Raw genomic sequence first — 20,170 nt, 5'->3', positions numbered from 1 at the left:
CCCGCAATGCTACACATAATGGGTTCTCAATACTATTCAATAGTGCATTGCTCCATCTTAAGCACGCAGCCATAGCGAATATGTAAATGGAAAGTAGCCCAAATTCTAGCCGAATTGCCGCTATCAGGGCTGCGCAGTTCAGATTACACATTTGGCGCCAAATACGCCCCTCTACTTTCTCTGAATAATGCCATTGCTGTTCATCTACTTATTCACTGACATATCTCAGTACAGGAGGAATTTTAATTTTATAAACTGATAAGACATGTGCAAAACGTCTTTTACCACAATGTTGATAAAGTCTGCCAATTGCGGAGGCCTGAGATGTAGCCTTACTTCTGCAATGGTCAATGTGCCCACTGCTGAGGCACTTGCTTGTAAATATTCTTACTAGATATGGGTAGAACTTCACTACAGCAAGTTTGTCTTTCCCCAATAACAAGTGCATGTTTTTCCTAACTCTACTTCCTGGTATCTAAAAAACATAATTTTACTTTTTGAGGTATTTATTTTTAAAATTGGAGTTAGGTCTAACAAAGTGGCATCGTCCGCATGGTGCAGGAAGCTCAGTTTCATTGTTCCTAGTTTTGGGTAATCCCCTTAGCAGAGTCCCACCGTACTCTGTAAATCATTAATACAAAGAGAGAAAATTAGAGGAGACAATAGGCACCCTTGCTTCAGCCCCTTATAAGTCTCTATTTTACTCGACAGGCCCGAGTGCCTCTCATCTGGACCTGAGTCCAAGTGGAGGAATGCAGTGCGATGATCAATCTGAGTAGGTGCATGGGGATCCCCATAGCGGCCAGTTTCCTACACAAAGTTTGCAGGGCAGTGATATTATCTAGAGTGCCACTGTGTTTACGGAACCCAGCTTGCTCTGCAGGGACAAAGTTATTTCCAAAAGCCCAATCCTGCAGGTGGAGAAGTATGCTCTTGGCAAACAATTTTCCGGTCGCATCTAATAAAGCGATCTGTCCAAATCTGGCAGGGGATTTTTTATTACCCTTTTTATATAATGGAACTACAATGCTTCATTTCCAAGAGGAAAGGATAGTCCCATGTGCGTAGCAGTAAGAAAATACCAGACAGAGAATTTGTGCCCATGCTGAGCTATCTTGTTTGACTATCGCTATTGGTAATTCATTTGCGCCAATCGCACCTGAATACCTTGCCCCTTTAATAAAGCCCTCTATTTCCTTACACGAGGGGGGCTTTAATCATTCCCCAAGGGAGGCTGCAAGACTAGTTCTGGGTTCGGCCCAGCCAAGGGATTTAATGCATGTAACTGTGAAATGTATAAAGTCCATTTTTCATCTGATATTAAAATGGCTTTAGCCTTAGTTCTACCATCACAATATTTAGCTATTAAAGCTCAATATTTATTTGAATCTCGGGACTGTGCAACCTCTCTAAATTTAATCCATGTGCATCTTCCACTCCTCTACGCCCGATACCTGCATTCTTTTTCTTGCCTGGATTCTTTTTCTTGCCTGCCTTAATCTATTTACTACCCTATGTCTGGTCATCGAAAAATGCTTCAATTGTTCCATTATTAGGACATTGATATCATAATTTAATTATTTTACCTCCCCTGATGTAACCCCTGGGGGATTAATGCCACCAACCAGCTCTTTTCTTCCACACGATCTAAGTAGAGCCAAAATCTTCTCTAACCAGGAGATGAGATTTTCCTGTCTAGGGCCTAAGCTCGCATTTTCAATAAGCCTCCAGAGACAAGGGAGGTTTTCATAAGACCGAAACGTTTGCCTGTTTTGTTTTTTGTTATACAAAATGCTATCATCTCCTGCATTCCAAAGTTACAGCAACTCGGGCTCCAGATTGACATCTACTGATAAAATGCTATGCTCAATCAAATTTGTCCTCAAACCTTTAAACTGAGTACATGCACCAAAGAGCTGATAGGATACTACCATATAGTCACTTAGAGATTGCCCCCGTGAAGCATGAAATATGGGAGAGGCTGGAGAATCATCTGGGAATCTACCATTCTGCTTATGCAAAAAAGACAGCGCTCGCCGATCTGATCTAATATGGCTGGGCAGTACTGGTTCAAGGATGGTCCATACGTCCTCCAAATCTTGGTTACAAAAGGCCATGGAAGAACAGTTTGAGATTTTGGCATTGAAGTCACCCACCATCAATATCAAGTTGAACTCCTCTGGAATTCTAGTTTTATGCACAACGGAAACAAAAAGATTAAAGCAGAGTATCTGATGCTCTCCCAAGAAGAATGTATACATTTTCCAAAACAAGGGATGAATGCTGACTTCGTGTCCCATTACCCAACATAAGCTTGAAACCCATGCAAAGTTTAAATGGATGGAGAAAAACCACAGGAATCCAATTTATTGTGCAGCTTAGTAGGATAGCTAAGCCTCTACTTGCGTGACTATTTGTTGAAGGTTTTGCTGCACAACAGGAAACAAAAAAAAATTCAAAGTTAGAATTCACACAGCTCCGTGTTTCCCGAAGCCAAATTATTTTTGGATCATGTATTAAAGAGGAATTTACCTTAGAGCTCGGTTTTCCAACGCCAGCCAGGTTCCAAGACAAGATTTTTCCCAGGGGGCTACCTATACAACATAGGGAGTTTTGTATTGTCTTTTAAGGCATTCAGTGAGCCAGCTACCCAACTCCACTCAGCCATCTTTTCTTCCCCTCTATGTTTAATGGCACTTTGGGCTTCAGGACCTACAATATTAATCACTCTCTTCCCCGAGAGACTACCAACCGAGATTTTAATATATTTCTGATTTATTGATCCCCTTATGTTAGATAACACTCTACCTGGCTGCTGCCAGTCTTTCCTATGGGATTCAAGCTGGGCCTAAAAAGGGTCCTCATATGGGAAAACATCAACCCCTTTTTTCCTAAAATGATTGACGTTAGCCAAAACTAACATTGCAATTATCCCTGAGCAAAATGTGTCTCTAGAGTTTGGAGGCCACTACCGAGGTCTAAGTAAACCCGCTCAATATCTTTACTTAATACCAATCACAAGTCTTATATTTCAGATAGTAACTGCAAAAGGGAGATTCTATTGAGTGGACCTAATTCTTTACCAAACAATGAAGCAAAAATCTGAATATTAGATGCTTGCCTTGATCTATGCCCTACACATGCAATGTCACTTAACTTTTGGTCAATCCCTGACTCTGACATTTAACCTATGTGAAAGGCAAGGTCAGGTTCCCCTTCCTTAAACCTCCCTTGGCTAGGATCAATCCGTACAGGGAGAGTATCCCTGATAGGAAGAATTGGGAGGACGTTATTCACAACCTGCCCTACCTCTAGCACTACATCATAAGTTGTTACAGGTAAGCTTACCAAATCATGTTCTTTACTTATTACGTCGGGCTCTAAAACCAGGTCAATACTTACTTCATAATTCTCCCATGTATTTCCCACCCCCTATTATATCTGGTTATCCATTTGTCCTCCTGCCTTTCCAACTTCACTAATCCCTCCCATCCTGGGTCATCCATCAAAGTAAAGGGAAGATGTATCTCCAGTCCCACAAGTTCATCTAACTCAGTAGGCTCAGGTTATTTTCTATTTTGGGGCGAGGTCAGGGTGACTAGCTCCTCGGACATGGTAGGGAACCTTAATTTCTTGGGCTTACACTTTGCTGTACGCCAGATCCTGCTCTTCTTCTCCATCCGCCCTTTTAGTCCACAACTTTTTATGAGAGGGACACCCTCCCTGGGGGGAACAGCATCTAAATCATCCCTGTGCCATTTGACAAGGGGCTGACGCCCGGATGGTCCTCTAACACTTGTTTTTGGGGGGGTACAATGACATAGGGCTATCTATGGTCGATAATATGGAGTAGCCCCATATCTTCCCAGGCCCCCACCTGGATTCTCATTTCAGACACCCATATATAAGTCTGGCTTGCCTGAGATTTTACAACAGTACCCTTTTCTGCCTTACCTAAGCAGGAACTGGGAGACTTGAGCTTCTCAACCCCCATTAGAATCGGTGAAAGAACGTCCAGCATATGATCAGAATTTAGCAGTAGATTTCTCAAGCAGTGTTAAAATAGATGAAAGAATACTTTCTAGGGCATGAAGTATGTCAAAATAACCCCCCCCAAATCCACTGTCCTCATTGTTTAAAAAATGATAAGAATCTTGTACCCCTTTATTTGGAGACCCTCAGACGTTGACAGACCCAATAATTGCACAAGGGACACACTAGAGGAAGTGATATTAAACAAAGCTGGCATGCGAGGGCAACTAAAATGATGATCCGATGACAGTTTCAACATGAATTCTTGGGCAACTTCCGGGTTCAGATTAGCCTTACTTGTTATTTTTCCATCTGTATGGCAATGTCCTGCATAGTTTAATCCTCCACGTCCCCAGGTTCAGAACTGCAGTCTATGACCTGTGTAAAGGAAAGGTGGCTAGGGGATGGCTCTATAACGTTCAAAAGGCAAGTTTTATCAGCGGCGTTTAACGGCGCCACAGATTCAGGCAACAACTTAGAGGCAACAATTGTTTCAGTTTGAGCCTTGACATCTTCCATAACAATGTCTATTTACATCTCTGTATCTCCGACCACATTCATTAAAGCGTGCTCATCATTGGCCTGAGTTAGAGAAATTACTTCCCCTGTATTCTGATGGATAAACTCTGGCTAATGTGGGACTATCAACTCAGAAAGAGCAGAACATATGCCTGCCTTGTCCACATTAGCTAAACCTGAAGCCACTCCTGGATCCTTATATTTTAACACTGTGCCCCTCAGGCCCTTAGATAACATTGAAAACACAGAGGGATGGGATTTCAAATATGACAGTTGACCCCGGGGTATCTTTTGCCTAATGGTCTTTTGTAATTTAGGGGGGCTGGTGTGATCAGATACACATCTTTCTATCCCTGGTGTGGATCTTGGTGACCCTGCAGTAGATCCTGAAGGAGCGATTGAAAGTCCTAAACGCAGCACCTGGGGCGCATCACCAGCAAAATGTGTGGGCTCACAAATGATAACTAATCTTGTTACTAATCCACAGATATCCACTGTAAAGGAAATGCCACAAGTACCACTGGCGTACCCACACAACAATTCCAAAATAAGAAGATCCCTCAGGAAAGGGAATAAAAATGGCTGGTCATTGGGATCACTTAGGTCGCATTAAACTGTGCATTAGAACAGGGGGAGTTCATATGGACCCCCCCAGAGGGTCGCTATGCCCTCCACACTCAGTCTCTTCACTTTCTTTCTGACAGGCTGCCTCCTATACGGAAAGCTTAGAGACGTTGGGGTCGTGACTTTAATTGCTGCTCCAGCAACGGCAATGCTCCCACTAGCCAGGGAGCCAGAGAACCTCCACAGAACACGTAATGCCACCTGGCACCACAACCAACACAACCAACAATGGTGGCACCACGGCCACTCCCTAAGAGTCTGAGAGGAGTGGCCGATGCGTGACAGCAGCTACAGCATACTATAGCAGAAGTTGGTGCGCAGCCACTGAGGGCTACAGTCATGGGCCGTGATGACCGAGGCACAATGACCCGTAATCTTCGGCCAATCCCCCTCTTCTCCATTGGATGGCTTCCTAAACGGAGGCCAGCCATTGGAGGAGAGGGGCATCACTCGGTTCAAGCCCCGTCTTTTTCGGATTCGGGGCGTGTTTTTTAGGTTCTTTCTATCTGTGACGTCATCCGTCACTCAAACCTAAAAAACACGCCCCGAATCGAAAAATTACCGTGTGTTTCTCCGAGGCATTTCTGCCTCGCCTCGGAGAAACGTGGTCGTGTGTCTTCTGGCTCTGCAGGCGCTCATGTCCCGTGTCTGAGGGATGCTTGTTTTCCTTTCCTCTAAGGGTCTGATCACGTGGGCCATTTCTGCCGTCATCTCCCCCCCTCCGAGGGAATCTGCTGAAGCGGGGCTGGTTAATTGAGTCCTCTCGGGGGGCCGGGGTGCGAATTATCGCCTCCTCTCCCCCTCCCAATTGGTTCGGGATGAATTTTTGCATGTAAAGTCCCATCTCAGGATCAGCTGCCAAACTTCAGTTATTAAATTAAAGACGCCCGCCTCCATTTCCTGTAGTCGCCTCTGCCGTGAGAAAGTGCTCCTCTCGTCGCCTCCTCTCCCCCACCTCTCCCCCCACCCCTCTCCTCTCCCCCTCCCAATTGGTTTGGGACAAAATTTTGCATGTAAAGTCCCATCTCGGGATCAGCTGCCAAACTTCAGTTATTGAATTAAATACGCCCGCCTCCGTTTCCTGTAGTTTGCTCTGCCATGAGAAAGTGCTCCTCTCGTCGCCTCCTCTGCCACCACCCCTCTCCTCTCCCCGCTAATTATCTGCTCTTCTCGTCGCCTCCTCTCCCCCACCTCTCCCCCCACCCCTCTCCTCTCCCCCTCCCAATTATTTAAAGTAAGAAATTTGTGTGGAAATCTTTTTTTATGCAAGGCACACTCACGCCTTTGTTATGATTTGTAAATATAAAGGAGTAATATTTGTTGCACCTTAAAGAAATGTACCTCTGTTCTCTTTCCCATAGCAATACGATTTCATTACATTTGAATAACAAATTGTGGATCCCGAATGCATTAGTTCTGCTTTCTGATAATAAATCATGTACCTTTGTCAGGAGGCTCTCGCTAACTTTTACTCCTGAGGTCTGGGAGTATCTCGAGCCATAAGGCTTCAGACGATTTCTGAAGTGTTTAGTGTGGCTGGGGACCTCCAGGGGAATCTTCGGGGGGAGCGCTATGGTGCGATACCAAGTGGCATTATTTCTCAGGAATCGACTCGGCGATGCCTCCTAGCATTTTATCGCTTGAATCGGCTGATTTCATTCTAATTGGCGAGCTCATCTTTAATTCGATGTCTTTATTTACTCTCTGGCGCAGTGCCTCCATGATGAAAGGAGGCACCAGTTCTGCAAAGGTGCCCTTCTGTTCTGAGCTGTTATTTCTATATTTATGCAAAGAAGCGCAAATATGATTTCCTGTCTTTCACTAACCCTTTCCATCTCTCTAGCCTTACAGAAACACAAGTTTTAAAAACCACACACACGCTGCTTCCGCTTGCACTGAGGATTGGGTCAAGTTGTATAGACGAGTGCTTCGGAGGGGTGGGGAGGACGCCACTACAGATCTTCACTTGTCCGTTCCTGAGATTTGAGTCAATGTCGTAAAAGCATACCTCCTCCACCCGTCCCCCGTGGTGCATTCTTGTGCTTCGTGGTAAGTGCAATATTCTGCCATGTCCGGGTCCCTAATGACCTGTCTTTTCCAACCCTCGTGCTGTTAATGCCTGCCTCTTCCCAAACCACAGGCAGACCTTGCTTTTAACAGTTTAAATTGTTGACACTATTACCTTTTCCTGGACCTAAGAAAGCCCAAAACTTCATTTCTGGAGCTTTCCAACTTCTCATGGTTTCGATCTAGTATCGACCACTCTTGGACTCACCAACAAGTCTATTGCTGGGGGATTTGGGTTCGGATTTTCTGATTTGTTAATTTATTTATTTTTTGGGATTTCTATTTCTCAGTCTGTAACTTCGCTCTATCTGAATATGTTCTACATGCAGAAATATTTTAATACCAATTCCTATGTGTTTAGGACAGTCATTTATTTTCAAAATGCTGCACTTAACCTGCCCCCTGGTTCCCCTGCCCCCTGGCAGTGCTTGCTTCCCTGCCCCCTGGCTGTGTTTGCTTCCCTGCCCCCTGGCTGTGCTTGCTTCCCTGCCCCCTGCCTGTGCTTGCTCCCCTGCCCCCCGGCTGTGCTTGCTCCCCTGCCCCCTGGCTGTGCTTGCTCCCCTGCTCCCTGGCTGTGCTTGCTCCCCTGCCCCCTGGCTGTGCTTGCTCCCCTGCCCCCTGGCTGTGCTTGCTCCCCTGCCCCCTGGCTATGCTTGCTTCCCTGCACCCTGGCTGTGCTTGCTTTCCTGCACCCTCACTGTGCTTGCTCCCCTGCCCCCTCGCTGTGCTTGCTCCCCTGCCCCCTCGCTGGGCTTGCTCCCCTGCCCCCTTGCTGTGCTTGCTCCCCTGCCCCCTCGCTGTGCTTGCTTCCCTGCCCCCTGGCTGTGCTTGCTTCCCTGCCCCCTGGCTGTGCTTGCTTCCCTGCCCCCTGTCTGTGCTTGCTCCCCTGCCCCCTGGCTGTGCTTGCTCCCCTGCCCCCTGGCTGTGCTTGCTCCCCTGCCCCCTGGCTGTGCTTGCTCCCCTGCCCCCTGGCTATGCTTGCTTCCCTGCACCCTGGCTGTGCTTGCTTCCCTGCACCCTCACTGTGCTTGCTCCCCTGCCCCTGGCTATGCTTGCTTCCCTGCACCCTGACTGTGCTTGCTTCCCTGTACCCTCACTGTGCTTGCTCCCCTGCCCCCTCGCTGTGCTTGCTCCCCTGCCCCCTCGCTGTGCTTGCTCCCCTGCCCCCTCGCTGTGCTTGCTCCCCTGCCCCCTCGCTACGCTTGCTCCCCTGCCCCCTCGCTGTGCTTGCTCCCCTGGCTGTGCTTGCTCCCCTGCCCCCTGGCTGTGCTTGCTTCCCTGCCCCCTGGCTGTGCTTGCTTCCCTGCCCCCTTGCTGTGCTTGCTCTCCTGTGTGTGTATGTGGCTCTGGGTGTGTATGTGGCTCTGGGTGTGTATGTGGCTCTGGGTATGTGTGTGGCTCTGGGTGTGTGTGGCTCTGTGTGTGTGTGGGGGGCTCTGTGTGTGTGTGTGGGCTTTGTGTGTGTGTGGGGCTCTGTGTGTGTGTGGGGCTCTGTGCGTGTGGGGGGCTCTGTATGTGTGTGGGGCTCTGTGTGTGTGTGGGGTTCTGTGTTTGTTTGTGGGGGCGCTGTGTGTGTGTGGGGCTCTGTGTGTATGTGGGGCTCTGTGTGTGTGGGGGGTTCTGTGTGTGTTTGTGGGGGGCTCTGTGTGTGTGGGGGGGGCTCTGTGTGTGTGTGTGGGGGGGGGGGGAATCTGTGTGTGTGTGGGGGGGCTCTGTGTGTGTGTGTGTGTGGGGCTCTGTGTGTGGGGGGCTCTGTGTGGATAGCTTTTTTTGTAGGTGGCTCTATGTGTGGGTGGCTCTGTCTTTGTGAGGGTGGCTCTGTGTAGGTGGCTCTGTGTGTGTGAGGGTGGCTCTGTGTAGGTGGCTGTGTGTGTGTGGGTGGCTCTATGTGAATGGCTCTGTGTGGATGGCTCTGCAAGTGTGTGTGGCTCTGTGTGGGTGTAAATGCAATAGGTCATGCATATGCGAGCGATTAAGCTATTGGCATTGTAAATGACAATGCCATTTATTTAACGATTAAGCTATTGGCAATGTAAATGACAATGCTATTTATTTATGATTTAAAAAAAAAAGTCATGAGCAATGCCAATAGCTCTACCTTTAATAATGCTGAGACCATTGCTTTGTAAATGCTTGTTTCAATTGTCGACGGCGTTTCGACCGTAGTACGGATGTAGGGTCTCTTCAGGACCTACGCTGTGGGGGACATCTAGGAAGGTAGAGAGATATGTGTTTAGAATCTAAGCCCAATTATAGGTTCAAGTGCTGTATTTAAAGAAAATGGGGTGAAAGTTACCTGAATTAGGAATTGCTGAAGTATTTGTGGTGTGCGTGCAAACCGTGTTTAGGTGAAAATAAAATTACTCACTAGGAAACCCAGCTGGGTTCTGTTTGAGAAGAAAAAATAATATAGTCCATGTTAAGGAGGGGTGGGGAGATTTATAAAGGAAGGGTAAGATATAAAGAAGAAAAGAAGACATGCTTTTATATATATTAATATTTAGAAACTGGAGCCTTATATCACTCACTCCTAATGAGGGCGTGAACCTAGCAATTCTAGTAGGATATGCTCAGTGTCTGTCCTCTGTGCTTCAAGACTTAACTTCTGTAGGGTCTCTTCAGTACATACGGTGTGGGGGACATCTAGGAAGGTAGAGAGATATGTGTTTAGAATCTAAGCCCAATTATAGGTTCAAGTGCTGTATTTAAAGAAAATGGGCTGCAAGTTAACTGAATTAGGAATTGCTGCAGTATTTGTGGTGTGCGTGCAAACCATGTTTAGGTGAAAATAAAATTACTCACTAGGAAACCCAGTTGTGTACTGTTTGAGAAGACCAAATAATATAGTCCATGTTAAGAAGGGGTGGGGCGATTTATAAAGAAAGGATAAGATGGAAAGAAGAAAAGAAGACACGCTTTTATATATATTAAAATTTAGAAACTGGAGCCTTATATCACTTACCCCTAATGAGGGCGTGGACCTAGCAATCTAGTAGGATATGCTCAGTGTCTGTCCTCTGTGCTTCAAGACTTCACTTCTGTGGGAAGGTGAAATAGTACGAGTGCGCTTAGTGCTGTGATGTGCTCGGTATTTATTAAAGGAAGATTTAAAAAGCAAGATCCCAGATTTCTTGCCAGAAATAGCTGATATCACTGTTTTGCAGGCACTCTCAGGCAATTTTCCGCAGTTAGTGATGATTTCTGCAGTAAGAAATCAAAACCCATCGTTATGGTCTATTCCAATATAATAAATCCCCAATGGTTACAAGGAATATCCCCAATGGGATAAATTGTCAGCAAAGTATCTAAATAGATACCGACGGCGGGGGGGCTTTCATACCTTAAGTTCTGGGTCAAAAAAGGCGGGACCGCATCCGTCAGCCCTCTTCTGATACAATGAGGGCGAGCGGGTGTATCTGTGTTTCTTTCTCTTTGACACTGCATATAACCCCTGACTTCGCTTTGACTTGCAAATCATTATTAAGTATCTATTCCACAGGAACCACAGTTTTTCTCAAAATACTTAATTGCCCTGATTCTGTCATGAGTAGGGTTCCCTTGTCTTTCCTTTAATTTTTTGTTACTGATCTGGTGGCATGGTGGTGGACAGGCCGCATGGTAAAAACTGCTGTTAGAGCCAGCAGACCCCATCTGAGACTCTGCCAGGAGAAACCCAGCTGTCCCCCCACCTCTAAATGGGGTAGTGGAACAACAAATTTGGCAGGTAGGAAACCCTGCCCGGCCAAAATCAAAATCACCAGCATAGTATTAAAAATTCAGGGCCAGATTTACTAAAGTTTCACTGTGTTACATAAAACAGAGACAGAAGAACTGTGCCACAACTACTAAGATATAACCCACTTAGGCTCTCTCCTTGCACTGGCGCAGTGTGCGCTGCCTAGTGCTAATGCATGCACTCTTGCACCATGGTACAAGAGTGGGTGCATTGCAGGTAGGATTGTTTTGTGAATGAAGGGATACCTTCCTGCACAAAAACAATCATAAGAGGCAATTTCCTCTTTCTTTGTGTGATGCGGAATGCATCATGCACATCAAAAGGAAGTAACATGGAAAAATTAAATTTCTCCTCATTACGCAATCCTCAGGAGTCACACCATTTTGGCGCAATCCCAGCTGTACTGATTATAGTAAATCTGGACTTGTGTCAAATTCTATGGGTAGATGCACTGTAATGCCCATGCGCCACTCATGGAACACCTTCCACCATGAAATGTAAAGCAAAGCAGTGCAAGCCTTTGTGTTGCATGACATTGCCTTACAAAGTCACTCAAGAAGGTGGAAATCGCCCCTTACATGGCTTAGTAAATATCACTTAACGACTGAGGCAAGTCCATATTAAATCTTGGCCATTGTTTGCCTGTGACTTGGGAGAACATGATAATTCTTAAATGTTTAAGGCCCTCTTGTAAAGTGTGTTAAAATACCAAATATATACCCCAGAATGGAAATGCATGGGCATAGTTTTTACTGTCTTGTAAAGTTGGTTCTCATCAAGACTACATAAAGGACATGTTAAAGACTAAAGCCCACATTTCAACACATTTCTTTACAAATGTCTGTCTTGTGTACAGTTGCTTTACCAGACAGTCACTATGATGCTTTATGTATTCTAGCACCTTATAAGCTACCATATACATGGCTCTTGTATAGACCTCGATTGTATATCCTATACAAAACAATAAACAGTTTATAAAAATTACCTTCATTCTCAGGTATGCATGGCACTTCAGAGCTTTTAAAAGCACTCCATTGTGTTCGTGAAGACAATCTGAATGGATCTGACCTGTTGAAGCCATCTAAAAACAAATATGGGTCAGATTAGGGATTTGAATGTTTTTCAAGCATATCAAATATTAATATGAAAATAGTATGCAGGAATTGGTTGATATGTTGCTTAGATAAGAATGTATGACCTTTAAGTTCCTACCTATAGTGTATAAAGTTCACGGTATTCGCAGAAGAAATTACTTAATTTAGTTACCACGTTGAATGGTGAATCTAGGTGATTCTTGAAACTTTTAGGAACAGTGTATGATAATGAGATGCACATGACATTATCTTTTCTGTGACAAATGGAGAGAAAGGATGCATTAGGTTGACAAGGGCTGCATATAGGCAATTCTTGAGCGATTTCAGGAATTAGCTGTATTGTGCTTGGAGGAAGGAGGTGGAAAAGAGTTACCTGCTTTGTGCTACCTGAACTTTCAGGGTGGAGATGCAAATCAGCCTTGAGAATTCACTGCCTGCTGTCTCATTCCCACCTCCAATACACGTGTCATAGAGCAACAAACTGAAGTTTACTTTTTGTGTGGTCAGGATACTATTAAAAGGGGTGCGTGGTCTTGCGCCGCAACAAGATGGCGGCTCCGACCTGAGCTCGATCGACCGCGGAGTTCTTCTACAGATTACAGCTGTCCAAATCAAGTTTCGCTGCAGACAGATGCAGGACGCGGCTTTGTGAAGGATCGGAGCGGCTGATGGAGCCCTTCGAACCAGCAGCAACAATAACACTTTCTCCTCACTTCTACCGTGAGCGTCCCCCATTTTGAATCGGAGGCCACTCGATAATTTCTACTCAGGTAAACCGGTGTTTCTTGATATTTAAACGCGTGGCAACGTTATTTCTGATTTTTCCTCCCAACAACTCCTGCTGCTTATCTTGGCAACATGACTTTCATTTCAACAACATAACCATCGCTTCATTACCAATTTACAAGGCTCTCCTCAAGTATGATGCATCACTTGTGCAGATGCTCCTTTTACTGCATTTTCTAAGCAAAAGTACCAGTTTCTTTTTTAAATGGAACTTTCTCATGATGTTTATTATCATCCTCATATTTGACTTTTTGGCCTCTTCTTAAACATACAAATAGTTATGGAGCTTTTCTTATACTTGTCATACTTCCTAGCACCTACTGTTTTGCAGGCATTTGAACTACTAAATGCTTATTAGGACTGGTTTCCTTTTAGACATTTTTTGGCATATGCTTGAGTGCTAACGGGGGTTGTCATAATTCTCTTTGTTTTATATTTATGATATTTCCGGCCCTTTTCTACTTGAACTGTGTTTTTATTAATCTTATGGGCAGACTGAAACTTTCACTACAAGTTCCATTTCATTCTTCAAGACATTCCAAGATGGCCAATGAATCTCCGGTCTCGGTTAAAGCCTCCTCATCTGGTACTAAGCCCAAGAGAGCTAAAAATGACCCCCCTCTCCCATTTTATCATCTCAAAACCCTGTTCTTGACATAATTTTGGATGAGGTGAGGGGGTTAAAATCCTTTATGTTCAAGACAAATCAGAAATTGAGAATAGATGGATTAACATGGAGGCTAAGGTTCTTGATATGTAGTAATGCATTAGTGACTTACATGATGTATCTACTAAGATCCCAGTTTTGGAACAGGAAATCCATCGTCTCAAACTCCGTACTGAGGACCTTGAAAATCGTAATAGACGCAATAATCTATGTCTTTATGGCTTACCAGAAAATATTGAAGGTCCGGATATACTCATTTTCCTCAAGAAATTCCTGTCAGAACTTTTGGATATTCCTTCAGAACCATCCTTAAATATTCAGCTCGGACACCATCTTGGACGTCTCCAACCTAATGCTTCTAGACCTAGAGGAATCATTATGCTATTTTGGGAATTTATGGATCTTATGCATGTCCTCTCAGCAGCTAAAGCAAAACGTTGTCTCATATGGTCTGGTCATACGATCTATTTGTCACAGGATCTCTCTAATGCTACTAATGCAAGAAGAAAGGAATTTCGCCCACAGATGAGACTATTAAACATTCTTTATGGGATTCTTCACCCTTGCCTCTGTAAAATTACTCATGAAGGCTCCATGCATTCCTTTGATGATCCTATTAAATTGAGGTCTTTTCCGAATAATCTGTCTTCACGCTTTGCCGCTGGCTCTTCTCATCATTTCTAAACTTCTTGTATCTGTTTTCTTCTTTTCCCATTATGGCTCTTCAGAACTTTATTCTTTTTCTCTCCTTTGTTGTCGTTTCATCTTTTGTCAGTACAGCTGCGCCACATGCTTCACTCTTTGCTGTTTCCCCTTAGATCTGAATCCTTTTCCTTGATCTATCTTCTTTTTCTTCTATTCTTTTTCCCTTTTCTTTTTCGTACTCTTTTTGTTTACTCTGTCTGTTTGACATTATTCCATTTGTTGCATGTGTCCACAAGTGTTGTATATTGTTATATACCATAATTTTATGTTTGCTGATGTATTTTTTATTCTCCTCTCATATATGGTGTTTATCTCCTTTCAGCTGTTCCCTTGCATTGTGTCATCTCCTTCAGTGTAATACCCTCCCAATTCTCCATTATGTGTAATTTTGTCACGTGGAATGTTCATGGTCTTGGACACCCCATCATGAGACAAAAGTTACTCTCTCATTTATCAAAATGAAATGCTCAGGTTTCTTTTATTCAGGAGCCACATTGTAATGAAACAGAATCGCTTAAGTTAAAATGTCAGTGGGTGGGTCAGGTTGTGTTTTCTTCTTCATCTGGAAGAAAGGGGGTGTAGCGATATTGTTTCATTAATCATTACATGTGCATATTGTGTCTACACAAAATGATACTAATGGACGATGGGTAATGGCTAAAGTAATTATACAAAATAAAGAGTTCGTTCAAACATTATTTTTTCTGGTGACTTTAATCAATGGATAGACCCTTTTTCTGACAGACTATCCAAGTTTAAATGTAATCCAGTTAATCCCACAACGCCTTTCAATCTGCCATTGCCTCTCATTCATTATATGATACTTGGAAAACTTGTAACCCAGACTATTTTGAATTTACTTTTTTTTCAAATGTTCATCAAACCCGTTCCAGGATTGACTATATTTTGGTTGGCAAATCTTTTCTCCCTTCACTTTTGTCTCCGGAGATCGAATCTATTTTCATCTCTGATCACGCACCCGTTCTCTCTGTTTTAGATATTTCATTAAGTACCCCTAAATTTAGTCGCTGGAAGTTTAACAATTATTTGTTGTCTGATACCCTTTTCATTTCTGAGGCTACTAAGTTTATTAATTCATTTTTTATGCTTAATAACCCATCTGACACCTCTATTTCCAATAATTGGGATGCCTTCAAGGCCTCTTTTTGTGCTTTCACTATTTCATGTGTTGCAAAGAAAAATAAAAAATCAAAATAAGTACACAGTGTTACTATAACACCTAAAACTATTGGAACATACATTTTTTACCTCTAAATCCCCTTCTGTACTTCATGAATTGATTAAGGCCTAGTCTGAACTTAATAAATTGGCTACTGTTGAATTTTGCAATGTCCTTCTTAAAATTAAATCTAAATATCATTGGGGTCACAATAAAGCGGGTAGGATGTTGGCCAAATACCTAAAAATTAAATCTGAATGCCAAAATATTGGACCTATTTGAAATGAATCTACTAATGACCTTGCTTCATTGGATGATTCAATTCAATTCAATTCAATTCAATTCAATTAATTTATATAGCGCGCTACATACCCAGAGGGTCTCAAGGCGCTTATAGAAGGGTGGGGAATTAGTTGTCGAATATCCAGGTTTTAAGTTGTTTTCTGAATGCTAGGTGGTTCTGAGTGAGGCGAAGGTGAATGGGAAGTGAGTTCCAGGTTTTAGCCGCCAGGTAGGAGAAGGATCTTCCTCCCATGGTGGTTTTGTTGATGCGAGGTACAGCAGCAAGGGATTGGTGGGAGGAGCGTAGCTGGCGGGAGGGGGTGTAGAAGGAAAGTCGTGTGTTGAGGCATTCGGGTCCAAGTTCGTAAAGTGCTTTGTGTGTGTGGGTTAGGAGGCGGAATGTTATCCTCTTATTGACGGGGAGCCAGTGGAGGTTTTTCAGGTGACCAGAAATGTGGTCTTTACGCGGAATGTCTAGTATGAGTCTGGCTGATGCGTTCTGGATGCGTTGGAGTTTTTTCTGAAGTTTTGCGGTGGTACCGGCGTTTAGGGTGCTTCCGTAGTCCAGGCGGCTTGTAACCAGTGCGTGGGTGACCGTTTTTCTAGTTTCGGTGGGGATCCAGCGAAATGTTTTTTTGAGCATGCGAAGAATGTTGAAGCAAGATGATGAAACGGTGTTGACTTGTCTGGTCATCGAGAGTGAGGAGTCCAGAATGACGCCCAGGTTCCGTGCGTAGTCTGTCGGGATGGGTGCTTTTCCAAGGGACTCTGGCCACCACGAGTCGTCCCAGGCGGAGGGGGAGGTACCTAAGATAAGGACTTCTGTTTTGTCGGAATTCAGTTTCAGACGGCTGTGCTTCATCCATTCGGCTACTTCTCTCATTCCTTTATGTAGGTTGGTTTTGGCGGTGTTAGGGTCTTTGGTGAGTGAGAGGATCAGTTGAGTGTCATCAGCGTAGGAGATGATGTTGAGGTTGTGTTGGCGTGCGATGGCCGCGAGGGGGCTCATGTATACGTTGAAGAGAGTGGGACTGAGTGAGGATCCTTGTGGCACGCCGCAAATGACTTCAGTGGCCTCTGACTTGAATGGTGGGAGGCGGACTCTCTGGGTTCTTCCGGCAAGGAACGAGGTGATCCATTCCAGTGCTTTTCCTTAGATTCCGATGTTTCTGAGGCGTTGTAACAGGGTGCTATGACAGACTGTGTTGAAGGCTGCGGAGAGGTCGAGGAGGATGAGGGCGACTATGTCTCCATTGTCCAGTAGAGTTCGAATGTCGTCTGTTGCTGCGATTAGTGCGGTCTCAGTGCTGTGTTTGGCTCGGAAGCCGGACTGTGAGGAGTCGAGGGATTTGTTGGTTTCGAGGAAGGTGGCGAGCTGGTTGTTGACAGCTTTCTCGATGACTTTGGCCGGGAATGGAAGGAGCGAGATGGGGCTGTAGTTTTCGAGTTCGGTGGGGTCAGCTGTGGGTTTTTTCAGAAGGGCGCTGAGTTTGGCGTGTTTCCAGCTTTCCGGGAAGGTGGCGGAGTTGAGGGAGCAGTTGATGACATCTCGGAGGTGTGGTGCTATGATGGAATCTGCTTTGTTGAAGATGTGGTGAGGGCATGGGTCTGTGGGGGATCCTGAGTGGATGGAGTTCATCAGGCGGATGGTGTCCTCAGTGGAGATTGGGTTCCAGTCATTGAGGATGTTCAAGGGGGGTGAAGGTACGGCAGAAGGTTGGGTGGGTTGGTCTCCGGGTTAGTTGTCAAAGCTGTTGTGGATGTCTGCGATTTTGTCGTGGAAGAACGAAGCTAGGGAGTCGCAAAGGGCTTGAGAGGGAGTGATGTCGTTGGAGTTGGCAGTGGGGTTGGTAAACTCTTTGACGATGTTGAATAATTCCTTGCTGTTGTGGGCGTTGTTGTCAAGTCGGTCTTTGAAAGCGGCTTTCTTGGCAGTCCGGATCAGTTGGTGGTGTATGCGGGTGGCGTTTTTGAAGGCGTCCCTGGTGCTGGTGTTTGGGTCTTTTTTCCAGGCCTTCTCAAGGGAGCGACAGAGTTTCCTGGATTTCTTAAGATCATCGTTGAACCAGGGGGCGTTTTTGCTGCCTAGTTTGATTTGACGTTTTTTCAGGGGTGCTACGGTTGTCGGCGCTGTTGGTTAGCCATTGAGTGAGGTTAATGGCTGCTTGGTTGGGGTTCGAAGAGTGGGCAGGGGGGTTTTGAAGAAGCGATGAGGAGATCTGGTCGATGGTGATTTTGTTCCAGTTTCTTCGCAGAGTAGGTTGAGGAGGGTTGTGGGTTGTGGTCTTTTTGTAGATAAAGTGAACGCAGCTGTGGTCCATCCAATGGAGAGCTGTGGTGTGACTGAAGGAGATATGTTTGCTGGAGGTGAAGATAGGGTCGAGTGTGTGACCTGCGTAGTGAGTGGGGGAATTAACAAGTTGTTTGAGTCCGAGGTTGGCAAGATTGTCCAGAAGGGTGGTGGTGTTGCTGGCATTGCTTTTTTCCAGGTGAAAATTGAGGTCTCCCAATAGAATGTAGTCCTCGGAGGGGAGGGCGTATGGGGTGATAAAGTCAGTGATGTCTTCACTGAATTGTGCATGGGGTCCCGGTGGCCTGTAGAGGAGGGTGCCTCTGAGTGTGGTCTTGGGGTCGGTGTGGATCTGGAAGTGAAGGTGTTCGGCGCTAGCGAGGTTGACGTCTGAGCTGGTTGAGATGCGGATGGAGTTCTTATGGACGATGGCGATGCCTCCTCCTGTTTGCTTGGTGCGGTCTTTTCGGATGATCTTGTAGCCTTCCGGGATGGCAATGGTGATGTCTGGGGCTGAGGAGGCGTTCATCCATGTTTCTGTTAGGAAGGCGACGTCCGGAGAGATGGTGTCTAGTAGATTCCAAAGGTCGATGGCGTGTCTGTGGACTGAGCGGGTGTTGAGCAGGATGCATTTTACGTGGTTGGTGTCAGGTCTCTGTTTGGTGTTAGTGGATGAGGAGTTGGTCTTGGTGCCGTCATACTTGCAGGAGTTGCATGTGAAGGGTCCATGGTGTGTCCAGGGGCGGCTTGGGCGCAGTTGGGGAGTCGACCGGGGTTTAGGGCTAGGAGGGTGGAGGCGGCATATGTAATGCGGGTGGGGTGGGTGGGACGGGGGCCTGGGGGTCTGGCGCTGGACGCGGGCTTGGCGCGGACGGGCATAGACGGGCTTACCTTTGGCGCACCTTCGGCGCGACTGGGGCGCGAACGCTGCGCGTGGACGCTGCGCGAGAATGCATCTGTCATATATGGATGGGGAGGGGGAGGGGCGAGGGAGGGTCAGCAGGGAGGCGGGGCGGGCTGTGGGGGCCGGGCTCTGAGGCACCAACAACAACAAGCGTAAGATGGCGGCAGCGTAGGGAAAAACGCAACTTGCGGTAGGCTGGGGCTCAGGTAACTGACTACGCTTGCAGCTGAATCGCGCTATTTAAATTAGCGTTAAAAGATAAAGCGCCATAAATACAATGCCCCCAAAGCGTTCCTATTTATAGATCTATGAGCGCCGAGTCAGCACTCCCCCAGAAGCTTTTAAAAATGTCCCAATTAAGTGTAGCAGCACTCGCGCTGCAGCGCTATGCAGAGTAGTAGGCAAATCGGAGAACAATGCAGATGAGAAAACAATGCAGCTCAAAGAAACGATACCGCACAGGAGCAAGGCAGCAGGGCATAGGGAGCGACCGCTTCTGAAGTCGTCAGGACGAGTTATTGCTAGTGTGTTTCATGAATATTACCATTCCTTATATTCCGATGATACACATCCTTCTCCTCAAAATTTAGATACCTTCTTTTCTGGTCTTCCCACTCCTCCTACCTTATCTGATGAATTTGATCTATTGGAGAGAGATGTTACTTTATAGGAGATAACTGATGCTATTAAGTCCCTGAAAAAGTCAAAAGCACTTGGACCTGACGGCCTCTCTGTTGAATTTTATTCTGCCTTTTCCGCCATCTTTACTCCCAAACTCTTAGCTCTTTTTAATTATTTTATTGCTGACTCTAAAGCTTCTGGCTCCTTTATGGAAGTCTTGATTGTTCTTCTACCCAAGCCTGATAAGGATCATTCCCTATGTAAGAACTACTGCCCCATATCATTAATTAACTATGATTGTAAGATTCTTGCCACTCGTCTTGAAACTATCCTCCCACTATTGGTTAAAACCGATCAATCAGGTATTATTAAACGTCGACTGGCTGCTGACAACGCTCGAATGTTTGTGAATGTCATCTCCCTACACAAAAAAATTAAATCCCCTTTGGCATCACTCTCCCTAGATTCCGAAAAGGCTTTTGACCGAATTAATTGGCAATTCATGTTTAGAACACTTCAATTGTTTGTATTTGGCCCAACCTTCACTTCCTATATTAAATTATTATACTCTCAACCCCGCGCTAGTATTTTTGTAAATAATCTTTCCTCAATTTTTTTTTCCCTATCTAGAGTTACACACCAGGGTTGTCCATTATCTCCCTT

General features: G+C 45.4%; 1 protein-coding gene across 2 annotated transcripts in view; it reads right to left on the bottom strand.

The window, feature by feature from the left end:
• LOC147711655 (uncharacterized) overlaps positions 1-20,170 on the bottom strand; it is a 1,672,131-nt gene that overhangs the window by 1,229,033 nt on the left and 422,928 nt on the right. For both annotated transcript variants that reach the window (XM_086922319.1, XM_086922320.1), the window contains one exon: positions 11,964-12,059. In XM_086922319.1, the coding sequence (XP_086778445.1) occupies positions 11,964-12,059 (96 nt within the window). The remainder of the gene's footprint in view (positions 1-11,963; positions 12,060-20,170) is intronic.

This window comes from Lissotriton vulgaris, chromosome 5 (assembly GCF_964263255.1).
Source record: "Lissotriton vulgaris chromosome 5, aLisVul1.2, whole genome shotgun sequence".
Lineage (NCBI taxonomy): Eukaryota > Metazoa > Chordata > Amphibia > Caudata > Salamandridae > Lissotriton > Lissotriton vulgaris.
This window is presented reverse-complemented; position numbering and strand designations above follow the sequence as displayed.